Source organism: Delphinapterus leucas, chromosome 13 (genome assembly GCF_059928025.1).
Source record: "Delphinapterus leucas isolate spDelLeu-1000000601 "Yukka" chromosome 13, BTC_Dleu_Yukka2, whole genome shotgun sequence".
Taxonomy (NCBI): Eukaryota; Metazoa; Chordata; class Mammalia; order Artiodactyla; family Monodontidae; genus Delphinapterus; species Delphinapterus leucas.
Window position 1 is genome coordinate 32,517,135 of NC_143141.1, and position 25,539 is coordinate 32,542,673.

Consider the following 25,539-nt stretch of genomic DNA (forward strand, 5'->3'; position numbering starts at 1 on the left):
AGGGCATAGGTAGGGAAGAGAAGAGCTTTTACGAATATTTAGAAAAAGAATAGAGGAGGAGGAGCCCAGGACAGAGATTGAGAAGGCATGTCAGTAAAAGGATGAAAATCACTTAGTGTGGTATCATTGAAGTCTAGAGAAAACGGTGTTTCAAGAAGGAAGGTATATTTAAACCATAGCAAATGCTGCCTTTAGGTACAGTAGGATGGATGCTAACTAATGGGGGCTGAGGAAGTAGAAAGAAGTTTTGCTGGGAAGGGGAGCAGAGAAATGAGATGGTAGCTGGAGGGAAATGTGTAGGTAAGGGCAGGTTTCTTAAAGTCATGTTTAAATAGCCATGAGAATGACTTAGTGGAGTGGGAGAAATATATAATATGGGATAGGGATAAAAGGGAATAACTGCAGGAGTAAAGTTCTTAGAGACAACAAGAATGACTGTAGATAAGAGCTTGAAATACTTTTTCCATTGTTATAGGAGGGTGGACAGAATAGGAGTTTCAGATGTAAGTAGGTTGGTTGAGGAGAGGAATTGTTTTTTTTCCTGTGAAGTGCAACTGAGAGCCAGAGAGAGGGTAGACATTTGAGGAGAGGAGAAGTAAGGTTTTCACACATTTTGGAGACTACAAAGTGATTTTTTGGTGGTGGTATTTGGCGGGATAATTTCATTATTTTTAACTAGTGGTGTCTGGCTGCCCAATTTAAATTTGTCGTAAGATAGCTAAACTGAGTCTAGCAGCACAGCTACGTGATTTCTCTCCAGCAGCGTCAGATTCTTGGGTACAATCTTGGAGTAAATGTATAGTTGGGTTTATCCAAAATTAAGTTTTTCTAGATTAGTTTAATTGAGAAAGAAAGGTACGGAGGAATTGTAATTCAGTCCTTTCATTTTATGATGAGAATTCTGTGATGAATACTGTCAAACACTTACATATTTTTCAGTAAATAAGGAAACAAAATTTTGGATTTTCCTAAAAAAAATACTCATCTAGCATTGGGGCAACATTAATACAATTGGATTACTCTGTGGTTTATGTAACTTAAATACCTGATTTCCAAATAAATTTGCTTCTGGGTTTGTAATTCTGTTTCTCTTTCTTAGATGTAAATGTGGTATAATCTCCATGCCATTTTTTAAAAAGGTCTGTCTATGATGGTGAGGAACATGGACGATTCATGGAGAAGCTTGAAACTCGCATCCGCAATCATGACCGAGAAATTGAGAAAATGTGCAACTTTCATTACCAGGGCTTTGTGGACTCTATAACGGAACTGCTGAAAGTAAGAGGAGAAGCCCAGAAACTCAAAGTAAGGAGACTCTAAGACTTGTTTCTCTCTGTCTTGGGGTTTTGATGAACATTAAAAGAGTGGGGAATACATTGCAGGTGACATATTTGTACTAAAAATTTTTGAATAGTAAGAAAGGAGTTTATACTGCAACATAGATAACTGGGATTATGGCTTTTAGCTGGAAAGGATACTGTTTTAAGTTAAAATTTATTTGGGATAACTATGTGTGGATGAGAACCAATGACAAGAATCAGTTTCTTTCAAACAGAAACTCGGTTGACTCTTCATGTCATCTGTCTGCTTCCTTGCTAGATGAAAGCCATCACTATTGGATGACAGAATTGCAAGGCATGGCTGTAGAAGTCTTTGCAGCAAGGCAATCTGAGCCAAAGGAAAAATAAAATTAGTGTTAGTTGGGGAATGTCTTCTACCAAAGCATGAAGGTTCTTTCTTGATATGACAGATTTAAGTTCAGGAAAGAGGCTAGCTATATTGGTTTTGTCCCTGGCATAGCAAATTCACATATCTTGGGTAACTGACTTTGATACAGAAATATTACTGTATTTGATTATGGGATGCTGTCCTAGTGCCCATTGTTACATAATAAACAATATATACCATATTATCTTTATAAAATTTCCAAAATTTTGAAGTCCAAAACACATTGGGTCCCAAGGTTTCAGATAAGAGTTTATGGACCTGTACAACAACTATCCAATCATCATAAGAAATATAATATTGCCAACAAAATTAAATCTCTCTTTTTTATCCTTCTCAGTGACTCTCTCCACCCTCCCCTCCAAAAGTAACAACTCTTCTGATTTGTTGTTAATGTTCTTTAATGCTTAACTATTTTAATTGAAATTAACTTAGATTCCTTTCTCAGTCAGTGTACCAAATTTAATTTCAGATGAACTAAAGAGTTAAATGTAAAAAAACCATAAAGGAACTAGTAGAAAATATAGATGAATATTTATGTGATTTTTAGGAGTGAGGGATACATTTCTAAACACAGTTCCTAAGCCAGAAAGAAAATATTGATAGGTATGACAACATTAAAATGAAAGAACTTTCTACGTAGAAGTTAAAAATGTAAAGGTAAATAATAAATAAAAATATTTACAAATACACATGACAAATGATTGATATCCTAACATAGAAAAAGTCTACAAATTAATAGGAAAAATATGAACACTCTAATAGAAAACTGAGAAATACATGTTAATATACAGTTTACATAAGAAGAAATATAAGGGAACTCTACAATTTAGAATTAAAGGAATGCAAATTTAAACAATAAAGTGCCACCTAATAAAATGACAAAGATGAAACAAATATTAAGATTGGAGATGATACCTATCAACCTGGGAATGCCTGGTTGGAGTGTAGACTGTTACAACTTTTAAGGAGAACAATTTTATTTATCAATACTGAAAACTCCACATAGTTTTAAGATTTATTCTACAGCTACAGGTGCATGTACAGAGATGTTCATGTGTTTTTTTTTAATGGCTAAAACTTTAAGATGTCCCTGAAAGTGATGTACTAGAGGATTAGTAAAATAAATCATGGTATATCCATTTAAAAGAGTAATAAACTACAATATATTGTAGAAGGATATCTGACATGGGAAAGCATTAGAAATGTTTGCTTAATGTATAAAGCAAATTAAAAAGTATGAACAATTTGATTCCATTTAAAAAGTTATACTGAGTTTTGGGGAGCTGAAAAGCGTCAAATGGACAGAAGTATCTGAAATATGTGAAAACAAAGATACGGGGCTTCTGCCAGGAGCTGTGTGTGCTGTTTGTCCTCACTCAGCCATCCCAGCTTCCCATCCATCTTCACCTTGGGCTGTTCTTGATGCCTGTATTCCAAAACCTCTCCCTCTGCTCCTTGGGCCCTTTGTCCATGATGGGCAACGAGGTGCCCTGTGTCTGGTTACTGAAGTAGTCATGTGGTTAAGTACCTGAATATTGCCCATAATGCTCACCATTAACACCTGGGAGACTCTGCTCTAGGGGGCATCCATTCAACCTGTGTTAAGAGCCTATGGAACTTAGAAATTCTTGAACTTGAGAAAAGAGTTTAGAAAATGGAAAAGGTTAAGTATTACTTACTGTCAGTACTATTTGAACATAACAATGAAAAATCCTACTCTCTCTAGAATGTCCATTATTTCTTTTGATTCACAGTATGTATGTTGGTACGTGTGTGCGTATATATACACACATACATATATATGTTCTCTGAATCAACAAGTAGCATCCTAGACAGGCAGTATAGATTTCCTCCCATTGTTATGTTCAAATAGTATTGAAATAGTAATTACCTTTCTTATCAGAAGCTTTGGTTAGGCTCCTATGAATGTTTTAGAACTCTGGTTTGCATGAAATCAATTTAGTGGGCCATGATCAGTATTTTTAATAAAAATTGAAATAGAATAAAAAAGGAAGCAACGAAGTGTATTACATGTAGTAAGTCCAAACATTGTTTCTTAAAAATTTTGTTTCTTTGTGTGTGTGTGTGTGCGCATCTGCATTCCCTATACTTGTGTACTGGGTTGCAATGTAAAATATATTTCTTACAATGAGTTTGAGGTAAAAAAAATTTCAGAAATGGTAAACAAGTTATTTTAGTAGAAACAGCAATGCTGAATTTAGTAGTATTTATGGAAGGTTGAATTTTCTGAAATCTGTTTATGTGAAAAAAAATCTAATTTTTCTTGAACAATGATCACTCAAGGCAACCCACCCCATTTTTATTCACATCGCTTAAAAGCTTTTTCTTGTACTGAGCTGATATTAATCCCATTTTTGAATAACATTCATTTATTGGTTTGAATAATAAACTTTTCAGTCTCACTTATTCTAGACCAAGGATCAGCAAGCTATATCTTGCAGGCCAAATCCAGCTTGCCTCCTAATTTTGTAATAAAGTTTTATTGGAACACAGCAATGCCCATTCATTTATGTTATGTTTATGGCTGCATTTTTGCTACAATGGCAGTGCATGTGGTAATCTGCTCAGAAAGTGATAGTCCAGGTATAGTGTATAGTGTATAGTTTAGGGCAAAGTTTTCAAAGGTGTGTTCCTGAAAAACTAGTTTCTTAAGATGATCCTCAATAAAAGGATGTTACAAAAAATAAGTTGGAAAACACTGTATGATATCTCCTTGGGCTTCAGGAAGTCCTGAATAAACTAACCTGTTTAGTGGTATTTCCCATACATATTGATATGTGTGTGTGTGTGTGTGTGTGTGTGTGTGTGTGTGTGTATGTACAGAGTGCAGAGTATCTTTTAACTACCATTTCTTGGTGTTCCAAGAGACATAATAGGAAATGCTGGGTTAAGGTAGTGTCTTAAAAGCGTTAAGGAGTCGCAGTTATTGGTGGAAGTATGGAAAGCTTCTATTAAAGAAAGCTTTAGAAGTTAATGTTGCTCATGTTTTGGTAATGTTTAAGAAAGTGAGGAAATTACTATTCTATATACTTAATTTTTTTATATCAGTTGATTCTTCAAAAGTGGCTACCAAAATAAGTGGTGCCAGTTCCTTTAAATTATGAACTGTAGCTAATTTTAAAGCTTGTTCACCTGATTTTGACTGTCTGATGGAGAGATTAATTTAGAAAAATGGGAATGTGGAAGTGTTAGAAACTATTAAGAATTAATGATCCAAAAAATTAAGACAAAAGGTTTTCTAAAATTAGATAAGTAGAAATATTTGACCTGAGTTAAAAAGTTCAATTTATACTCAAGTTTTCCAGGAATACATTGGTGAAGTGAGGACTATCTATAAAAAAATTTGTTCTTTGTACACATAGTAGAGATGGTAAGGTTCTTTGTGGGTTATTTTTTCTATTTTTTCTTTCCTTTCCAAATGAAAGTGTGATCTTTAGTTATGTTATTTTAGTTTGTAATATTTCAAACTGAACATATTTTTTAGTAATTTTTTTTATTGTTCCAAAGGTCATACAAATGTTCAGTAGAAAAGTTGATATAATTTCATCCCAAGAGAACACCACTAAACCAAAATGTGGTGGAATATGGAAACAATCTGAATACCTATTCTTAGTCTTTTCATTTAAAATTTTGATCTTATCCAACTATTATCTAAGTGTTTTTTATGAGTTTAAATTGTCTTCTCTCCACAGAATCAAGTGACGGATACTAATAGAAAACTACAACATGAGGGAAAGGAAGTAAGGCCAGTTTACCTTTTGAAAAAATCTTTTCTGTTTCCTGTCATTCTCTTTAATAACTGTGTTCTTGATTTAGTGGCTTGTAAGACCATAAGCAGCATGTTGGAGGAACTTGGACATTATCATTGCTTCTCCTAATGTTTATCTGAAGTAAATGAATATGGCACTAGAAAGCTTAATGAGAGTATGTAGCCGCCTTCCTTAGCTGTGTTTTTAAATCACTTGAGTAGTCATAAGATGGCCAATGCTGTTTCCTCTGCCTGGAATGTTCTTTCCCAAATGTTTACCTACTTCAGACTTTTGCTCCTCACATGTTACCTCCTTCATGAGGCCTTTTCTAACCACCTTATTTAGAATTGCAGTCTCACTTTCATGCCTTGTATTCTTTTTATCTTTCCTGCTTTCCTTTTCTCCATTGCACCTATCATGCTTTGGTATTATACAGTTTTCCTTATATGTTTGTTTTTTGTTTGTCTCTTTCCATTAGAAATTAAGCTCCATGAGGTCAGGATTTTTTTTTTATTTTTAACTGCATTGCCATATCCCCTCTACCTGCCTAAACAGTGACTGACACAGCATGAATATGCATAAGTATTTGTTAAAAAAAAAGAATCTTTGATTCTGTTAATTGATATACTCACCATTTAAATCATCATAGTTTATAAGATTATTTTACATCCATTTTCTCACTTAATCCTCATGACAGACCTACGACAAGGTCAGGACTGGTATTATCACTATTTTATTGATTAGGAAACTAAAACAGATGATTTGCTAAAGTTTACATAGTAATTGGAAGGCTGGGACTAAAACCCAAGTTTTCTGACTTACAGTCTATTACCGTTCTCTGTATCATATACCTTCCTCATTGCCTAATACTTAATGTTTAATTTTAATAATCTTTAAGATTAGCCTTTGATTGTCTTATCAGTAACTTAATCAGGACCATTCCCTTTTTTCTTTTTTGCGTAGTATCTAAGTAGATAACTTTTAGAAAAGGGTATGGGATAAATACTATAAGAGGTCATGTAGTTATTGCTTTTTAAAAGTTTGTCTCACATATTTTAAGTTTTTGCAAAGAATGCAGTTTCTTCTGGTTTTATTGTGGTATGACTTCAGATGGAAGACTTTAAAATGCTGTGAGAAGAAAAGTGAGTTACTCTTCATTAAACTGGAACTCTTGGAAAAGCCACAGCTTCTAACTGTGTGGTTTATTTGTTGAAATACAGATTTAGTTGCAGATATTTTCAAGATTCATTTGAAGCTGTATAGGAAGGACTGTTTTCCTCTAGGAGTCTAGCACTGATGACAGAAATATAGGATCTTCTTAGAAGATTGATGAAATATAAATCATGAAGTCTGAATAGGGTGTGGAGCAAATATGCACGCTTTTTCTTTTCTCCTGGATAGCCCCTGAATTTTAAGATTTCATTTCACCTAGCCTTTTCTAATGTAGTATGTATGCATCTTGGGGAGAAAGTAGGAAACCATACAGGGATGTTTTACTGGTTGAGAAAGGCAGTTCCGTAGTCCACTTGGCAGGTCTTACTATGAAACTGTCTGGGATTTTCTGATGAATTGAACATAGGGTGGAAAAATGTGACTGAAAGCTTTTTATTTACAGCTGTTGGCATAATTCAGTTTTTTTCCCTCTTGCTAAGCTGGTAATAGCAATGGAAGAGCTGAAGCAGTGTCGACTACAACAGAGAAATATTTCTGCCACTGTTGATAAATTAATGCTGTGTCTTCCAGGTGAGGAACTGGAAATAGAGTAGAATTCTTGATGCAATTCCTTTAGCTTGAATTAGTCTTTTCACTTTCTCTAAATAATGCTTGTGTGCTCTTTCTCCCCTTCTCTTTCAAGTCCTGGAGATGTATAGCAAACTGAGGGACCAGATGAAAACTAAAAGGTAAGATATTTTTTTGTTGAATACTTTGTATTATCTAAAATTTCTGTTATTTAGAATTTTTTTAAAAGTCCATATTTAGCATAACCTTTCAAAAAATAATTAAGTCCATATAACATCTTCTCTTGCCTTTTGTATATCTATTGATTCATCCTGAGAGTTATTTACATATGCTGATGTATTTTGTCATGTATTATGTTTAATAAAAAACACTACACGTAGTTTGATTTTTAGAAGACCCAGCTTTTTAGGGGAAAAGCATGTAACTGTTTTAGTGATAGTTAATTTGAGAAACATGCTTCGGTTTAGTATTATAGTAGAAAAAATAGTTACTGGTTTTGCTGGGGTGGATCAGTCAGGGTTCTCCGTTGAAATAGAACCAGTGGTGTGTGTGTGTGTGTGTGTGTGTGTGTGTGTTTGTGTGTGTGTGTGCAGAGAGAGAGAGAGAGAGAGAGAGTGATTTTTTTTAGCAAATTGGTTCCCATGATTATGGAGGTCCAAATCTGCATAGTAGGCTGATAGGCTAGTGTCAGGGAAGAGTAAATATTGTTGCCTCAGTCTGAAGGCAATCTGCTGGCAGAATTCCATCTTCCTCTGGGGAGTTTAGTCTTTTTCCTATCAAGGCCTTTAACTGATTTAACGAGGCCCACCCACATTATGGAGAATGTTCATCTTTACTCAGTCTACTGATTTAAGTGCTAATAATCTCATGTAAAAAAATAATTTCACAGAAATATCCAGAATAATATTTGACCAAATCTCTGGGTACTATGGCCTAACCAAGTTGATATATAAAATTAACCATCACAAGGGGCAAGGTCAAGGTTAAGTTCAGAGGAGTCTTTTCCTGTGTGTTATTTTCATCTGGTTTTATTCCACAGGAAACTTGATAGTGACTCTTTGGCTCTTCTTCCCAAACTAGAGTAAGCATCTCCACCCTCTCTGCCCTGGAGTACCCTGTGGTATGATGGGGGTATGTGAAGCTATAAGATAAACAGGACACGTCTTCCTGGAATGTTAATTTTACCTAGTTTTGAGGGAAAAAGTATGGAATTAAAATGTATTTAATACTGAAATAAGATTAAAAATATTGTGAATAAAAATGATAAATTCTCAAGAATTTTAAAGTTAAAGCATGAGGCATCAATATTTTTTGAATTTCTTAAGATTATTTCCCAGACTGCCTTCTCCCTGGGAGGATACATTCATATAAGAGAACATAGGTTGAACAGTATGAGAAATTCTGTTCAGTGAGATAGAAAGTAATATTATTTCCCTGATAACCTTTTTGTGAAGTTCTAAAATTATAGAAAATTACAGAGATTAAAAAAAAGCTTCAGTATCAACTTCTCTGAATTAACAGATAGCAACAATGCCAGTTTTGATTCATATATATGTAAATATTTATGACATATATATAAACACATATGGACAGAAAGAGGTAAAATGTACATTTTAAAAAATTATAGATAAAACTCATATCCCCTTCCTCAGTCCTATCCCTTTCCCTACTCCGTTGGGGAAACTAGTATCATAAATTTGGTGTGTCCTTCTAGTCCATGTTTTTAATACCCATAAATCATATGTTGTATTTTGTGTTTTTAGAAACATTTACATGAATAGTTCTCAGTCCTTGTTTTTTTGAGAATCATTCATTCAATAAAAATGAACTGAGTACTTACTGTGTTGTTAGGCATTGCTCTTAGTGCTGGGAATATAACTCTGAACAAAATAGACAAAAATATCTGCTGTTCTGGGGCTTACGTACTGGTGGAGAGCTTTTAAATTTATGTATAGAGATCTAGTTCACTTATTTTAATTGCTGTATAGTAGTCCCATTATATGAACAACCTACATTTCTCCTCTTAATTTGAGTGGCTATCATAAGTACTGTTCACCAGTATTTCTAGCTCAGCCTTTTTCTGGCACAAAGAGTAGGTTTATATGTCTTGGGCTCCTTTGAGCTGTATCAACACTGCACACTGAGTTGCCCTCCTATATTGTATCCTCCTTACTCTAGTTGGGCTCTAATACCCTGTGTTATGCTTCTGTCTTCCCTGAATGCCCTCCTCATCCCTCTTTGGCTCTGACATTCCATGCAATGCTGCCTTCCTATACAGACAGTCTTACCTCACTAGGTCTCTTGTATCCCATGCTGGTCCATGTTACCCCTCATCACCCACCAGTATGAATGCTTTCATTTATTTAGGTCTTCTTTAATTTTTTTCAGCAATGTTTTTAGTTTTTAGTGAATAAGTCTTACATATCTTTTGTCATATTTATCCCTATTATTTTGTATTTTTTGATGCTTATTTTAAATGGTATTGCTGGGGCTTCCCTGGTGGCCCAGTGGTTAAGACTCTACCCTTCCAATGCAGGGGGCATGTGTTTGAATTCTGTTCAGGGAACTAAGATCTCACATGCTGCAGTGGTGCAGCCAAAAAAATTAAATAAATAAATGCTATTGCTTTTTAATTTTCAGTCATTAATTACTAGTATACTATTAAATTTGTATATTTATCTTGTATTCTGCAACCTTACTAAATCACTTACTAATTCTAGTAGCATTTTTGTGTATTCCATTGGATTTTCTATGTAGCTGATTATCTTGTCTACAAATAAAGACAGGTATATTTCTTTCTTTCCAATTGGGATGCTTTCTTTTTGGTTTGTTTTTCTTGTTTTATTGAACTGGCTAGAGCCTCCAGTACAATGTTGAACAGAAGTAGTGAGAGTAGATATCTTTGCCCTGTTCCTGATCTTAGGGGGAAAGCATTTAACCATTAAGTCATATATGTTAGATATAGTCTTTTTGTACATGCCATTTAGAAGGCTGAAGAAGTTCCCTTCTATTTCTAGTTGTTGAAAGTTTCTATCAGGAATGAATATAGTTTTTGTCAAATGCTTTTTCTATGTCAGTGAGATGATCATATGTTTTTTTTAAATTTCTTTTTTAGTTTATTAATATGATAAATTGTATTGAATGTTAAACCAAACTTGCATTCATGGAATAAATCCCACTTGGTCATGGTAAATTATCCTTTTTAATATGATGTGGTATTTGATTTGCTAAAATTTTGTTGAGGAGTTTTATATCTATGTTCATGAGAAATACTTGTCTGTAGTTTTCTTTTTTGTAATATCTTTGTTTTTGGTATCAGATTAATGCTGGCCTTGTGAATAACTTGGAAAGTTTTCCCTCTTTGGTTTTCCAGAAGAATTTGTGTAGTGTTGGCAATTACCTTCCTTAAATATTTGGTAGAATCTAACAGTGAAACCACTTGGCCTTGGAGATTTGTTTGTTTTTGGTGAGAAAGTTGTTAACTAAAAATTTAATTTTAAAAATAAATACACGGCTGCTTGCATTTTGTGTTTCTTGAGTAAATTTTGCTTATTTGTATCTTTCAAATAATTTGTCCATGTCATCCAAGTTTTTGAATTCCTTAACAAAAGTTATTCATGATATTCCTGTATTATTTTAACAGTATAGGATCTATAGTGATACTTTCTCTTTCATTGCTTATGTTGATAATTTGTCTTTTCTCTCTTTGTTTCTGTCTCTGTCTCTCTGATTATTTTGGCTAGAGGTTTGTCAATTTTATGATTTTTTTGAAAATAGTAACTTAGGTTTTATTGAGTTTTTTTTCCTTGTTTTTCTATTTTACTGATTTTCGCTGGTATCTTTAGTATTTCCTTTCTCCTGCTTACTTGGGGTTTAATTTGCTCTTACAAATTGAAGTATAGTTGATTTACAATGTTGTGTTAGTTTCAAGTGTACATCAAAGTGATTCAGTTTTATATATATATATATATATATATCTCATAATATATATCTCATATTTTCTTTATCCATTTATCCCTTGATGGACACTTGGGTTGCTTCCATGTCTTGGCTATTGTAAATAATTTGCTCTTTTTTTAGCTTTATTAGGTGGAGGCCTAGGGCATTGATTTTGGTTCTGTTTTCTAATGTAGCCATATAAAGCTGTACATTTCTCTCTAAGCAGTGTTCTGACTGTATCTTACATGTTTTCTGATGTTGTGGGTTTTTTTTACATTTATTTCAAACATTTTCTAATTTCTTTTGTAATTTTTAGAATTTATTTCACCAACTTACTTAGAAGTTCTCTGGTTAATTTCTAAATATTAGGGGATTTTCCAGATTTATCAAAATTGATTTGTAATTTCACTTCATTGTGTTCATAAATGTAAAACGTATGATTGCAACCTTTTATGTATTTTGAGACTTGTTTTACGCCCCAGCATATGGTCTGTTTTGGTGAAAATTACATACACACTTCAAAATAATATATATTGTTATTGAGGAGAGCATTCTTTAACTGTCATTTAGATATACTTGGTGTTGTGCAGGTTTTCTCTATCCTTATGATTTTGTATTTGTTATTTGTTGACAGAGGAGTGTTGAAGTTGCCTATTATAACTGGCTTTGCATATGTCTTCTTTCTGTTCTTTCAGTTTTTGCTATGTGTATTTTGAAGCTCTCTTACTGGATGCATATACATTAAGCATTGTTGTATCTTCTTGACGAAAGGACCCATTTGTAATTATGGAAGGTTCTTCTTTATCCCTGGTGATATTCTTTATTTCTGAAATATGTGTTGTTTGGTATTAATGCAGCCAGCCACTGCTGCTTTCTTTTTAATTTTTACATTGTCTGTTTTTAATATTCTTTTTTCTAAAATATTCTTAACAGCTTCATTGAGATACAGTTTACCTACTTTTCACTTCATTCATTTAATGTATACAATTCAGTGGCTTTTAGTGTAGTCAGAGTTGTGTGACCATCACCACAATCAATTGTAGAATGTTTTTATTCTTCACAAAAGAAACTGTGAGCCCCCTGGCCATCAGCACACAATTTTCTCCTGTCCCCTGCCCCCCTTGCCAGCTACTGGGAACTACTGATTTATTTTCTGTTTCTTCAGATTTGCCTATTCTGGACTTTTCATATAAATGGAATCATATAATATATCGTTCTTTGTGATTGGCTTCTTTCATTTAACATGATGTTTCCAAGGTTAATCCATGTTGTACCATAAATCAGTACTTCATTTCTTTTTAAAATTAATTAATTAATTTTGGGCTGCGTTGGGTCTTCATTGCTGCACACGGGCTTTCTCTAGTTGCGGTGAGCGGGGCCTACTCTTCGTTGTGGTGTGCGGGCTTCTCGTTGTGATGGCTTCTCTGGTTGCGGAGCACGGGCTCTAGGCACGTGGGCTTCAATAGTTGTGGCACGTGGGCTCAGTAGTTGTGGCTTGTGAGCTCTAGAGTACAGAGTTGTGGCGCACAGGCTTAGTTGCTCTGCGGCATGTGGGATCTTCCCAGACCAGGGCTAAAACCCATGTTCCGTGCACTGGCAGGCAGATTCTTAACCGCTGCACCACCAGGGAAGTCCCATCTCTTTAATTGCTGAATATTCCACTGTATGGATTTACCACATTTTATTTATCCATTCATTAGTTGATGAGCATTTGGGTTGTTTACAATTTTGGGTTTTTACAGATAATGCTGCTATGCGTTTTTGTTTACAGGTTGTTGTATGGACATATGTTTTCATTTCTCTTGGCTATATACACCTAGGAATGAAATTTTGCTGGATCATGGTAACTCTGTTTAACCAGTTGAGGAACTGCCAGACTGTTTTCCAAAGCAGCTGTGCCATTTTACTTTCCCCCAGCAGCATATGAGGATTCGATTTTCTGTACATCCTAGCCAATACTTATTACTGTCTGTCTTTTGATTATGGCCATCTTGGTGGGTGTGAAATGCTATCTCGTTGTTCACCTTCATTTTGAAATATATTTTTGATGGGCATATAATTCTAGGTTTATAGATTCATTAGTTCTTAAGATATCATTTTTTTGTCTTCTGGCTTATGTAGTTTCTGAGGGAGAAGTATATGAACAGCCTTAACTTTTTTGTCACTCTACTTAATGTGTCTTTTCTCCAGCTGTTTAAAAACTTTTGTCTGTATAATTTGTTCTCAGCAATTTGATTTTGATATGCTTTGGTGTAAATATGTTTGTATGCATGAATGTGTGTGTATATTTATACTGCTTGTGGTTTGTTTAGTTGCTTGTTCTTTTTTGAAATTTTCGTAAAGTCTGGAAGATGTTCAGATATTATTTTTCCAAACATTTTTTTGGTCCTTTTTCCATCCTCATTCTGAGACTTCAGTTATATCTATGTTGGACAACTTCACATAATCCCACAGGTGACTTGAGGATCTTCTTTTTCTCCAGTCTTTTTTCTCTGTGCTTTATATGGGATAGATTTTATTGCTGTGTTCTTTCTTTTTCATTGTCTAATCTTTTAATCTTATCCAGTGAAATTTTCATTTCAGATGATATATTTTTCGTTAGGAGTTCCATTTAGTTTTTTATGTTTAATTTCTTTTGTTATTTTTGCATCTTTAAAAAATACCTGTAACAGAGCTCTAATTTCTGTTTTTATGTACTTCTTTGCTAGTTCTGTCACCTCTGGTATTTTGGATTTCTCTGAAGATTATTTTGTTTTTCCTAGTTACATGTCATTTTTTTGGTTCTTATCATGTCTTATAAGTTTTGATTGGATAATTGTCATTATATTATGTTGTTGAGTGTCTGGATTTTGGGGAGCTTTTTTTTCTTAGAGGGTGTTGGTCTTTGTTTTGGCAAATAGTTTAGTTGTTTTCAGATCCACTTGATCCCAATCCCATCAGACCCCATTTTTAAGCTTTGGTAGGCCCTCCTTCATTCCAGGGGTTGCTGGGGGTAGTATTCATCTACTTTGAAAAACTCAGAAACCCCCAGGGACTCTTCACTTTGGCTGTTCAGAGTTAAGATGTTTCTCTGTCTTGTCTGAGCTCCTTGAAGTGTTTATCTTACATCTTGCTGCTGTCTGTTTGTCTCTCCTTCCTTGCCTTCTCTCCCTCCCTTCTCTTCCTTCTCTTCCTTCCCTCCCTTCTTTATGCCTGTTCATGCAGAATTTCAGTTTTCCTATGCCTGGCCTAGTACTTAGCAAAGACTCAAGGGAACCCTTATGTAAATTTCTGCATCTTTTTTCTGCATTGCTTCCTTTTTTTTTTTTTGGAATTCTGCTGCACAACCTTAAGGTGCACAAGCTTTCCTGAACTCCTGTCTCTGATGCTAACTCTGCTAAGTTGCTGGGCTCTGTTTGGGTTTTCTCTGACTGTGTCCATGATCTAGAAATCACATTCAGTCAGATAACCCAGATAACTATTTTTTATTTTACTTATTTATTTTTTGGCTGCATTGGGTCTTTGTTGCTGCGCCTGGGCTTTTTCTAGTTGTGGCGAGCGGGGGCTACTCAACGTTGCGGTGCACGGGCTTCTCATTGCAGTGGCTTCTCTTGCTGCGGAGCACGGGCTCTAGACGCATGGGCTTCAGTATTTGTGGCACATGGGCTCAGTAGTTGTGGCTCACGGGCTCTAGAGTGCCGACTCAGTAGTTGTGGAGCACGGGCTTTGTTGCTCAGAGGCATGTGGGATCTTCCCGGACCAGGGCTCGAACCCACATCCCCTGCTTTGGCAGGCGGATTCTTAACCACTGTGCCGCCAGGGAAGCCCCCAGATAACTGTTAAATTCACCTTGTTTGTTTCCCTTTTTTCAGAGATCACAGTTCTGTGTTACTTGATGTTCACTATGTGAAAGCAGTTGTTTTATGTATTTTAGCCAGTATTTTACTTCTTAAGAGTGAGAGTTCATGTCTGTTCCTTGTTATTCCTTAATGGCTGGAAGCCTAGTTATTTTTTTTTTAAGCTATAAATACTCATTATACTACTAGGTTTTATGTTCCCTGCGGAAAGATATCTGACCATCTTTCTATCTCTAGCACATAGAAGGGATTAAATATTTCTTAATGATGCTCTTCAATTAGGAAAGACACTAATATTTTCTGTGCAGAAAGCTTTTGTTTAATATTCTTATCATACTCTGAATTTTAAGAAATTTCTCATGGGTAGTTGTAATCCACTTTGAAAGATTACTTATTAGAATTTTAAAAACCATCATTGTGAACGAGTTGCATACCATGACAAAAAAGTTCCAAAATTTAATTTGCCTAGAATCAACATTCCTCTTCTCAGGATAGCATTCAACCATGTCTAAGTTATTCTGACCTTAAGTTATCCAATTTTTAGGATTATTTAGACGTCTTTTCCTGCCTTATTTTAAAAAATTTCTTGCTTTTATTTCATTTACTTTCTTTCTGCTCACATCTCTATTAGGGAGCCTGCATGCGGTGGGGGGGAGGGGGAGAGCTAGCACATTTGGCTTTTGATTCGGTTTTAATGTTTAGAGGTTGTCAAAAGTAATGTCAAAATCTTGTTTTAGATTTCCATGGCCCCTGGAAATAGAATTCTTTTCTTTTGGTGTCTGCTATAGAGGTGTTTAATTGGCTGTCATTCTTTAACCTGTCACTGATATTGAAGTACACTAGAAATTTGAATGAATCTTATTGATCTGTTACAGTTGGAGTATGAGTGTGTTAGGGAAAGGACAATGGGGAAGTAAAGTAACATTCTTTATTGCCAGAAATCACTGGGTTTTGTACTAATTAGCCTTGAAAAATGTGGAGTTATTTGACAGACCAGATGTTTTCACTGTGCAGCCATGTGTCTCATCAGTGAATGTGCCTTGTGTCTGCAGGCAACATTGTTAGATTTTTCTCATTCTATAAACAATGTTCCAAAATATAACTAAACCCTAAAGTGTGTTTATCTTTTTGGCTTAATTTCTAGGTTTATATCCATTCTAAAGTTTCTCTCTAGAGGAAATGCATTTTATTGCACATAGCTCTTCGTACCTAATTGTAGTATAAACACCATTCTGTTTATACTAAACCATGTGAATTGTATTGTTTGTGAGTCTGTAAAATTTTAATAAAAGCAACCATTTCAGATTAAACTATATTTGTAATTTTATTTCTTAATTTAGGGGAAATAAATCTTTCTTCCCTTCATTTATTTGGACTAAGATTTTGATTTTTGGAACACAGGAGGGAAAAACATAAGCAAAGAAAACAAGTAAATCCAACCTCTAATCTTTAGTGTTTGTGGTATTACGTGCATTGGAGTAAGAAGAGTTTAAGTATCTCCCATGGAATTCATTCTTAAAACCTGAAATAGAACTATAAGTCTTTTACTTACAGGATCAAAACTGAGCTTTTCCTATACTAAATATGGGAAATGTAGAAATTAAAAACGTGAAGAAGAAAACTATTACCCATAATGTTCCTATCCAAAGGAAAGAAAAATCATGGTTAACATTTTTGTATATATTAGTCATTTTCTGTGTACTTATATTTGTGTGTGTGCTTGTATTTAGTACTGTGTAGCTCATACATACATATGTATTCATAATTTACACATGTATAATTTTGAAAAACATTATGATCATACTTGTAAGTTCAATTTTTTTGAAATAATTTTCACTCAACAATATTGTAAACACTTCGCTGTTTTATTATTCTTTGCATATACATATATACTACATGGATATATCATAATGCGTTTAACCAATTCCTTGTTAATAGACTTCTAGATTAGTTTTTTATTTGTTAATATAAATAACTACAGTTCAAGAGGCTTATACATATTTTTGTACATATAATTTTTTTGTGGGGGAGAATGCAACTGTTTAGAATACTTGTTTGGTGAAATTCTTCATTGAAAACGTGAATCATTAATATAAATATGTTTATCAGCAGGCTGTGAATTCTCATTTATTAAAACCCCTGATAATAATATCCATTATTTTTTAAGAAATCGTTGGCAGTTTGAGTGACAAAATTTTATTTTTTATTTTCATTTCTTCACATCAGTTCAACTTTTTTTTTTTTCGTGTTTGCCATTTTGAGGGCTCTTTTGTGGCTTTTCTTTGTTCATAGCTTAAAAAAAATCCCTCAAAAAAAATCTAATGTGTCTGATATTAATATAGCCATTCAAGCACTTTTATGGTTACTTTTGGGGTATATCTTATTCTAGCTTTTACTTCAGTCTGTTTGTATCTGTGATTCTAAAGTGGGTTTCTTGTAAGCAACATATAGTTGGATCATGCTTTTTTTTTTTTGCGTTACGCGGGCCTCTCACTGTTGTGGCTTCTCCCGTTGCGGAGCACAGGCTCCGGACGCGCAGGCTCAGCGGCCATGGCTCACAGGCCCAGCCGCTCCATGGCATGTGGGATCTTCTCGGACCGGGGCACGAACCTGTGTCCCCTGCATCGGCAGGCGGACTCTCAACCACTGCGCCACCAGGGAAGCCCAGGATCATGCTTTTTATATTATTTACTTATTTTTAATTTTTATTTATTTTTTTGAAGATGTTGGGGATAGGAGTTTATTAATTAATTAATTTATTTTTGCTGTGTTGGGTCTTCGTTTCTGTGCGAGGGCTTTCTCTAGTTCTGGCAAGCGGGGGCCACGCTTCATCGCGGTGCGCGGGCCTCTCACTGTCGCGGCCTCTCTTGTTGCGGAGCACAGGCTCCAGACTCACAGGCTCAGTAGTTGTGGCTCACGGGCCTAGTTGCTCCGCGGCATGTGGGATCCTCCCAGACCAGGGTTCGAACCCGTGTCCCCTGCATTAGCAGGCAGATTCTCAACCACTGCGCCACCAGGGAAGCCCTATTTTTTATTTTATTTTAGCCGCACTGTGCGGCATGCGGGATCTTAGTTCCCCAACCAGGGATTGAACCCATGCCCCCTGCGGTGGAAGCATGGAGCCTTAACCGCTGGAACGCCAGGGAAGTCCCTGGATCATGCTTTTTAAATCCTGTCTGACAGTGTCTGCCTTTTGAACATGTATTTTTAATTTTTTTGTGGTACATGGGCCTCTCACTGTTTTGGCCTCTTCCGTTGCGGAGCACAGGCTCCGGACGCGCAGGCCCAGCGGCCATGGCTCACGGGCCCAGCCGCTCTGCGGCATGTGGGATCTTCCCGGACCGGGGCACGAACCCGTGTCCCCTGCATCGGCAGGTGGACTCTCAACCACTGCGCCACCAGGGAAGCCCCAGTGTCTGCCTTTTGATTTGCGTGCTTATTAGCCCATTTGCATTTAATATAATTATTAATATGGTTGGGTTTTGCTCTTTACTTTCTATGTTTTTCATGTCTTTTTTGTTCTTATTTATCTTTTACTTCTTTTTTGTATTAAATATTTTGTAGTATACTACTTTAATTCTTCCGTAAACCTTTTAATGTTGTATTTTTTGAGGTTTTTTTTTTTTTTAGAGGTTACTCTGTGGATTATAATCTTCTTCGTTTGTCACAGTCTACTTTAGGTCATTGCTTGTGTAGTTTTGATATAATATATAGAAGTAGTTTTGCTTCAACTTAGCTCCATTTCTTCCCTCTTCTTTTGTGCTATTATTGTCATTTATATTATATCTATATTTATAAACCCAACAATACAGTGTTATAATCATTGCTTTAAAAACTATTGTCTTTTACTGATAGTAAAAGAAGAAAAGAGAAGAAACCCCACATTTATTCAGTCTTTTATATTTAGCATATATTTACTCTTTCCTATGTTCTTCATTTTTTTTCCTCTGAATTCAAGTTACTATCTGCTGTCATTTCCTTTCTGGCTTTCTTTAGTATTTCTTGTAAGGCAGATCTGCTAGCAAGGAATTCTATTAGTCTTTGTTTATCTGGGAATATAATTCATTTTCATTTTTAAAGGCTAGTCATCAGCTAATGGTTGGTCCTGGGTGCTCAAAGAAACTTGAGCTGAGAAAGGTGTCTACCCTTTGTTAGTGGACTTGTATGTGGGTTAGGGAGTGCATTCAAAATTCAGGCAAGTTTTCAAGTCTGCTGAGCTTTTATATTCTGCCAAGCCTTCTCCTATGTGCAGGCCTGCAGTCTCCTAGTCAGCTAAGGATGTGTGGAGTGCTTAGGCCCTTTTAGGTGTCCCCTGCATTTGTGCACAGCTTCTCAGTCAGCTAGGGGTATTCAGAGAGCTATCAGGTTATTCTGTGGGTCTCTTATTTCCAGGACTTCCCTGTTAAGTTTTTGGTTAGTCCTCCAGTCTGCTCTTTGTTCCAACCTAGACGAACTTCAGGCCGGTAGAGCTGGAGGTTCCCCCCGCTCTCTTCCTTTTTTAAAATGAGCTTGCTACTTTTTCCTAACAACACCACTCCATATTAGATTTTCACCCTCTGCTCCAAATCATGTCAGCCCCTAACTGAAGAGAAGCTGCTGATTTTCCTGACAAGCCATAACCAGTGATGGGGTGAGGGGAGGTGGAGAGGGTGATGGAGGTAGCCCCAGGCAAGAATGCCACAAAGTCCCTCTCTATTTAGCAGTTTTCATGAATAAACCCTTCTCAATTTGTTGTTCTCCTCTGCAGAGTCCTTTCCAATTTCCGGAGTCTTGAAATGGTTGTTTGGGACAGTTTTGTCTAGTTTATATTTGCTTTTTGGGTAGAAGATTTGCTAAGCTCTTCTGTGTGCCATAGTTGGAAGTCTATCCTTGGGTACTTTATTTTATGGGATGATTTTTGTGGCATTGATATGATCATTTTATATTTCCCTTTATTTATTTTTTCCTAGCAATGGCCTTTATTCTTTATGTAATGAGTTTCATTGGTGGATTTTCAAAGTTTTCTGTATTCTTGGGAAAAATCTTTTTTTGATTATAATTTATTAAGTCCTGTAATATATATATTGATTTTTAATAATTTGACATTAATTTTTCCATTCATGTGTTTTTGGAAACTTAATCCTGGATTTGTCTTAATGTACAGTGAAAACTAATTCGGGCTAGAAATTTTGCCTGAGGAATATATCTGTGGCCCTAAAGAAGACTGGTTGAGCTAAAGGTGATACAATTCCTTTTATAGGCATTATCCTGCACTGAAAACTCTGGAACATCTAGAGCATACCTATCTGCCTCAAGTAAGCCATTATCGATTCTGCAAGGTGATGGTGGACAATATCCCCAAGCTTCGAGAAGAAATTAAGGATGTTTCTATGTCTGATCTCAAAGACTTTCTGGAGAGTATCCGCAAACATTCAGACAAAATTGGAGAGACTGCCATGAAGCAAGTAGGTCTTGGGTTTATGATAGGTTGGCCAATGACTTTGCAAGTATTCTGTTAAACACAGATTTCTTTTTGCTAAATGTCTTAATTGTTTCTTGTCATTTTAGGGAAGTCCTTCATCTTTATGGGAACACATGATTTTAAAATATCTTTTATTTTCTTAGCAGAGCAGTGAATTATTTACTAGTATATTGTTTTGCTCTGTGAATATTCAGTACATACTGATTGATTGTGATGGTTTATATTGGTGCTTTGAAGAGGCTTTTCTATGTTTTGAATACTTTTCTTGACTTTGGGTATGATTTGAAGCCCAAGATTTTTTTTCCCCCCAAGATTTTTAAAAGTTCTCTTTCTAGTTAATGAGCTAAATTGTGCTGCAGGTACCTTTGGTTGATTATTTACTATGTAAGCAAGATGTCATGTTATATATGAATATTTCTATAACTGTTATTTCTGATATCAATGGGTATCAATGAAAAAAGGCCTTTTGGGAAATGCTGGGAATTATGATCACAGAAAGGAATTTGTTTATAGCTTATAAATTAACAATGTGTTGAAAGTGTTTTGATTTTTTTCTTTCAATATCTTCATCTCTAAGTTATGAAAGCCACAAGGAACGTCCAGAAGTACTTTGTCGTTATGAATAAAGAACAGTAATAATTTGCAGTATTACTTGCTCTTTTGAAATTTAAGTCACACTGCTTTTATTAAAATTTCTCAGTATACCTTATGATGTAACCTATAACAATAAGTAGAAGATCCAGCTGTTTATGGAAAGTGTTTTTTGGTTCTATAAACAACTGTGTTCTTGAATAAGTCATTTGTAGTTCTTAATTCTGTGAGGAATGAGGGAGTAGGTCATATTTTGGGTCTCAGCTAGCCTTGGTAATCTTTTAGATATGTCTTTGATTCTGCAAAAGAGATCTGCCTCTTTGGAAATCCCTTTCCTAAGGGAATACACATATTCTTTTCCCAATTCTTCTTTTAATTTCCTTATTGTTATACTTTACAAAGTGGAAAGCTTAAAACTAGTTGATGATAAACCCTGATGGAAATAATCATATCATGTCATTTTTTTTAGTGGTGAAGAAACAAAATTAATCATTGAAAATACACTTTGTACAGGAATGAAGGTATCTTGTAAGACAAGTCTTTATTGTGGTTGACAAATTTTTACTAATTTTTCAAAATATACAAGAGTATAGTACAAAGTTGCTTTTCCTAGGCCTTTGCTTGAGAAATTACTTCCTTTTTGGTGAAAGAGAGGATTCCATGAAGAATATTGTTATTTCATTTAATGTGAGATATCTGGTCTCTCCCCTAATTATCTGAAGAAATTAAGGCCTAGGCCAGGGAAGTGATTTGCTCAAGTTCAGACAGCTTGTAAAGGTCAGATTCTGTAGTAGAATTCAGATTAGACTGAGATGAATTTGTCTGCTATGGCACTCAAAATGTGTAAACTGTTAGCTGTTGGCTGTATTTTTGTCATTTAAAGAAATGGTGAAGAAACCTTTCGTGAATTCAGGACTTTTTAATTAACTGATAACCCTTTATTCCTCCTATAGCATTTTTCATCTCAAGTATAGCTCTTATTGCATGTATTACTATCCTATGCTATGGTATATATAAGATCATTGAATAAAGATATCTTACACATTTTAAAATCTTGTAGTACCTAAAAAGTAAGGAAAGTAGGAGGGAGAGAAACTACCATATACTTTGTACATAGTAGGTGTTCAGTAAATATTTGTTTGAATTCATGGATGTTAGAAAAGAGGGAGAGGATCTGGTTTATTTCTCACTTATGTCAAGCCCAAAATGATGTTTCTGATTTGTGATGGTTTTCTTTGCAATGGTGATTTAAGGAAAGTTTCCATTATATGGGTCTGTCATTTTTAATATGGTTTTGAAGATTGCTGCAAAAGGGGAAAGACCAAAGAGTATTGCATGTGGTAGGGTTTTTAAGGGCTAGGCATGGATGTGACACATCATCACTTCTTCTCTGATTTCACTGGCCAGAACTTAATAACATGGCCATAGCAACCTGTAAGGGATGCTGGGGAATATAATCTCACTCTGTCTAAGAGAAGAACACAGTTTTGGTGCATAGTAGCTAGCCTCTGGCACAGTTCTACCCTTTTGGTCATCAAGTATTTCTTCACTCCTTTTTTTCTTTTAAATAAATGTATTTATTTATGGCTGTGTTGGGTCTTCGTTGCTGCGCGTGAGCTTTCTCTAGTTGTGGCAAGTGGGGGCTACTCTTCGTTGCGGTGTGTGGGCTTCTCGTTGTGGTGGCTTCTCTTGTTGTAGAGCGTGGGCTCTAGGTGTACAGGCTCAGTAGTTGTGGCTCATAGGCTCAATAGTTGTGGCACACGGGCTTAGTTGCTCCACTGCATGTGGGATCTTCCCGGACCAGGGCTCGAACCCGTGTCCCCTGCAGTGGCAGGGGGATTCTTAACCACTGCGCCATCAGGGAATTCCATATCTGTTCACTCTTCCTCTCATCCATAGAACATACTTGTCCCTTCCCTAAGGAATACAACCCAATATCCCATCTAGTTACTACATCCATCTCAAAGTATGATATCTTCCAGGGATGTTCAGTACTCTCCATCAGATCCAGATGTGGCTCTTCAGTGGGCTGATGACCAGGAACTAAGATAGGTTATCTGCACCTGTGGCCCTCCCACCCTCAGTATACCATGGAGAAGCTAGAACAGAATAGCTACAACAAAAACTTCCACTTAGAAAAGGGAAGAACAGGAGATGTACAGTATTACCTGCTTCATAGCAAATCATGTAATCCTTTTGGGCCATCATTGGGAAATCTTTCTGCCTTAGAAGTAGGGGAACTTCCTTGTCTAGATGTTGATTCTGTGGAAAGAACTCCTTTGCCCATTGTTCTCCTGGGCTCTTGGCTGCATCTTAATTTTTCTTTCCCTATTTTTTTCTGTGTACATTTCTGAAGTGTGTGCTGGGGAATATACCTTCATTTGAAGATTTTTCTCTCTCTCTCTCTCTGTAGATATACACATACATCTACATTTACACTTATATCTACAACCACATTTATATCTCTATCTTTCAGCGCTTACTTTCTGCTTCTACAAGTTTAGGAGCCCAAGGGTTGTTTTAAGGTTCTGAACAAAGTTTTATTTAGTCCAGATTTGTGGGGTTTTGACATTATAGTTAACTCAAAACTTAGTAGACCTCTGATCTGTCTCTTTCCAATAGGTTCTATTTAGATACCATACCCACTGTTCTTTTCTAAATATAATTTTCAGGAATGATTTTTTTTCTTCTTCCCTGTTTGGGGAGGTAGTAGAGTTGGGGGAGCATAACCCTTGCCTCATGTCTCTTTCTTACTTAGGCCCTACTTGGAGGCTATATGAAATAACGGGTAAGAAAACCATACCTGAATCTAATTTTTGCCTCAGGATTAAGCCACTTTGTTCAAGGAGGTCTTCTTTGGACTTAATTGCTCAAAATTTACCATCTTTTTCTTTTACTATTTGGGATCTATATGTGTTCATCTTTCTAACCCTCTGAGGCCCAAGTTTCTGGCCTTGTGCTATTCCCTGTAATTTCAGTTTTCAAAGTAGGAAATTCTGTGCTCATTGTTTTTGTGTAAAACCGTGCTAAAAGCAGAAAGCAAATGCCAATATACACTATAACTCTCTCTCTACATTCACATATAGAGCTACAGACCCAACAGACACGCAGTGTGCCTTTTCATTTATTACAGGTTCCAGTTTTGCCAGTTGTTTTGCCACAATATCACAGGGCTTTTCAGGCCTTTGACTTGCTAAATATATATTCTTGTGGCCTACTGCCTGACCTCTAAACTGATGTCATTTATTTTAAGTTTTTTTGTTATGGCAACACCATTCTTCCAATGCCAGTGCCTGTTTCTTTAAATAATGATGCCTGTTGTAATAGCTAAGCTCTAAAATCTCACCGTAGAAATTTTATTTTTCGCTCATGTGACGTCCAAAATGGATGTTCCTGGTTGGGTAGCTCTTCTTTAAGTGACTGTGAAGGGATCCAGGACTCTTCCAACTTGTGGCTCTATCACTTCAACATGTGGCTTTCAATGTTACAGCAGTAGAGAAAAAAGTAAATAATGCCTGGAGATTTTTTTTTTTAATTGACCAGGCTTGTAAGTGATACATATGACTGCTGCCAACATTACATCAGCAGAAGCTCATGCACTGCAAGCGAGGATTAGAAATATAGTCTATCTGTGTGACCAGGAGAAAGAGGAAATGCATTTGGTGAATACCTAGCTAGTCTGCTACAACCTGCTATTACAGAGCTTAGAAAAATACATATTTCCATGTCTCTTGTCTGTTTTTCTTCACAATTTCATCTCTTTGACATTTCTCCCCCATATGTTTGCTTTCTAATTTACTAATCCAGTTTTTAGCATTGTCTATGCCACTATTCAGAACTTTATCATCATTAGTTTTAGTTCAGCAACTGCAGTTTTGGCCTTAAAAATGTGTTCTTTTCCTTGAAAAAAATTCTAAGTGGCCTTTAGAATCATACAAGAAAACAGATTTGAAAATATCACTTAATATTGATAGTTGGTCTGGGAGCTTCTGGAAATTATGTAAATGATTGTGCTTCTTCTTGGTGGACATCTCCCGTTTTCTTCTTCCACTTACCCTATCCTGAGTTGCTGCATTGACCCATGGGTGGGGCTTTGTCCTTAGTACAATGAAATGGTGGAGGCAGTTGGTAGATTGGCTTATCTTTGGGATATACCAGTTAAACTACCAGAAGGACTCCACCCTAATTAGGGTTTAATGAGCAAATGTGGCTCCAAACTTTTACCTGAGATTATAATCTCAAACTGTTTGTTGTCCAATTTTATCAAGAGATATGATGCAAAAAATACTATTTGAGGATGATGCAAAAATACTGTTTGAGGATGACCTGAAGGATATGTAGTTTATACATTTCTCTGTATTCCAACTATTATATTGTCTCTGGATAAAGCTTTATCTGTAGGAAGCTTTTTGCTTTGATTACATGTGGTAGGCAGAATTCTAAGATGGTCCCCAGGATTCCTGCCCCCTGGTCT

The 25,539-nt window shown here is 35.8% G+C and overlaps 1 protein-coding gene across 27 annotated transcripts in view; it reads left to right on the top strand.

Annotated features, from left to right (window-relative positions):
- The window catches only part of EXOC6B (exocyst complex component 6B), a 703,642-nt gene that overhangs the window by 78,452 nt on the left and 599,651 nt on the right, over nt 1-25,539 (top strand). For 25 of the 27 annotated variants that reach the window (XM_089922288.1, XM_089922290.1, XM_022561258.2 and 22 more), the window contains 5 exons: nt 1,140-1,305; nt 5,442-5,489; nt 7,151-7,241; nt 7,354-7,399; nt 20,253-20,457. In XM_089922288.1, the coding sequence (XP_089778414.1) occupies nt 1,140-1,305; nt 5,442-5,489; nt 7,151-7,241; nt 7,354-7,399; nt 20,253-20,457 (556 nt within the window). Of the gene's footprint in view, nt 1-1,139; nt 1,306-5,441; nt 5,490-7,150; nt 7,242-7,353; nt 7,400-20,252; nt 20,458-25,539 lie in introns of those variants that run through there. The other 2 variants (XM_089922293.1, XM_089922311.1) reach the window with 2 other exon arrangements.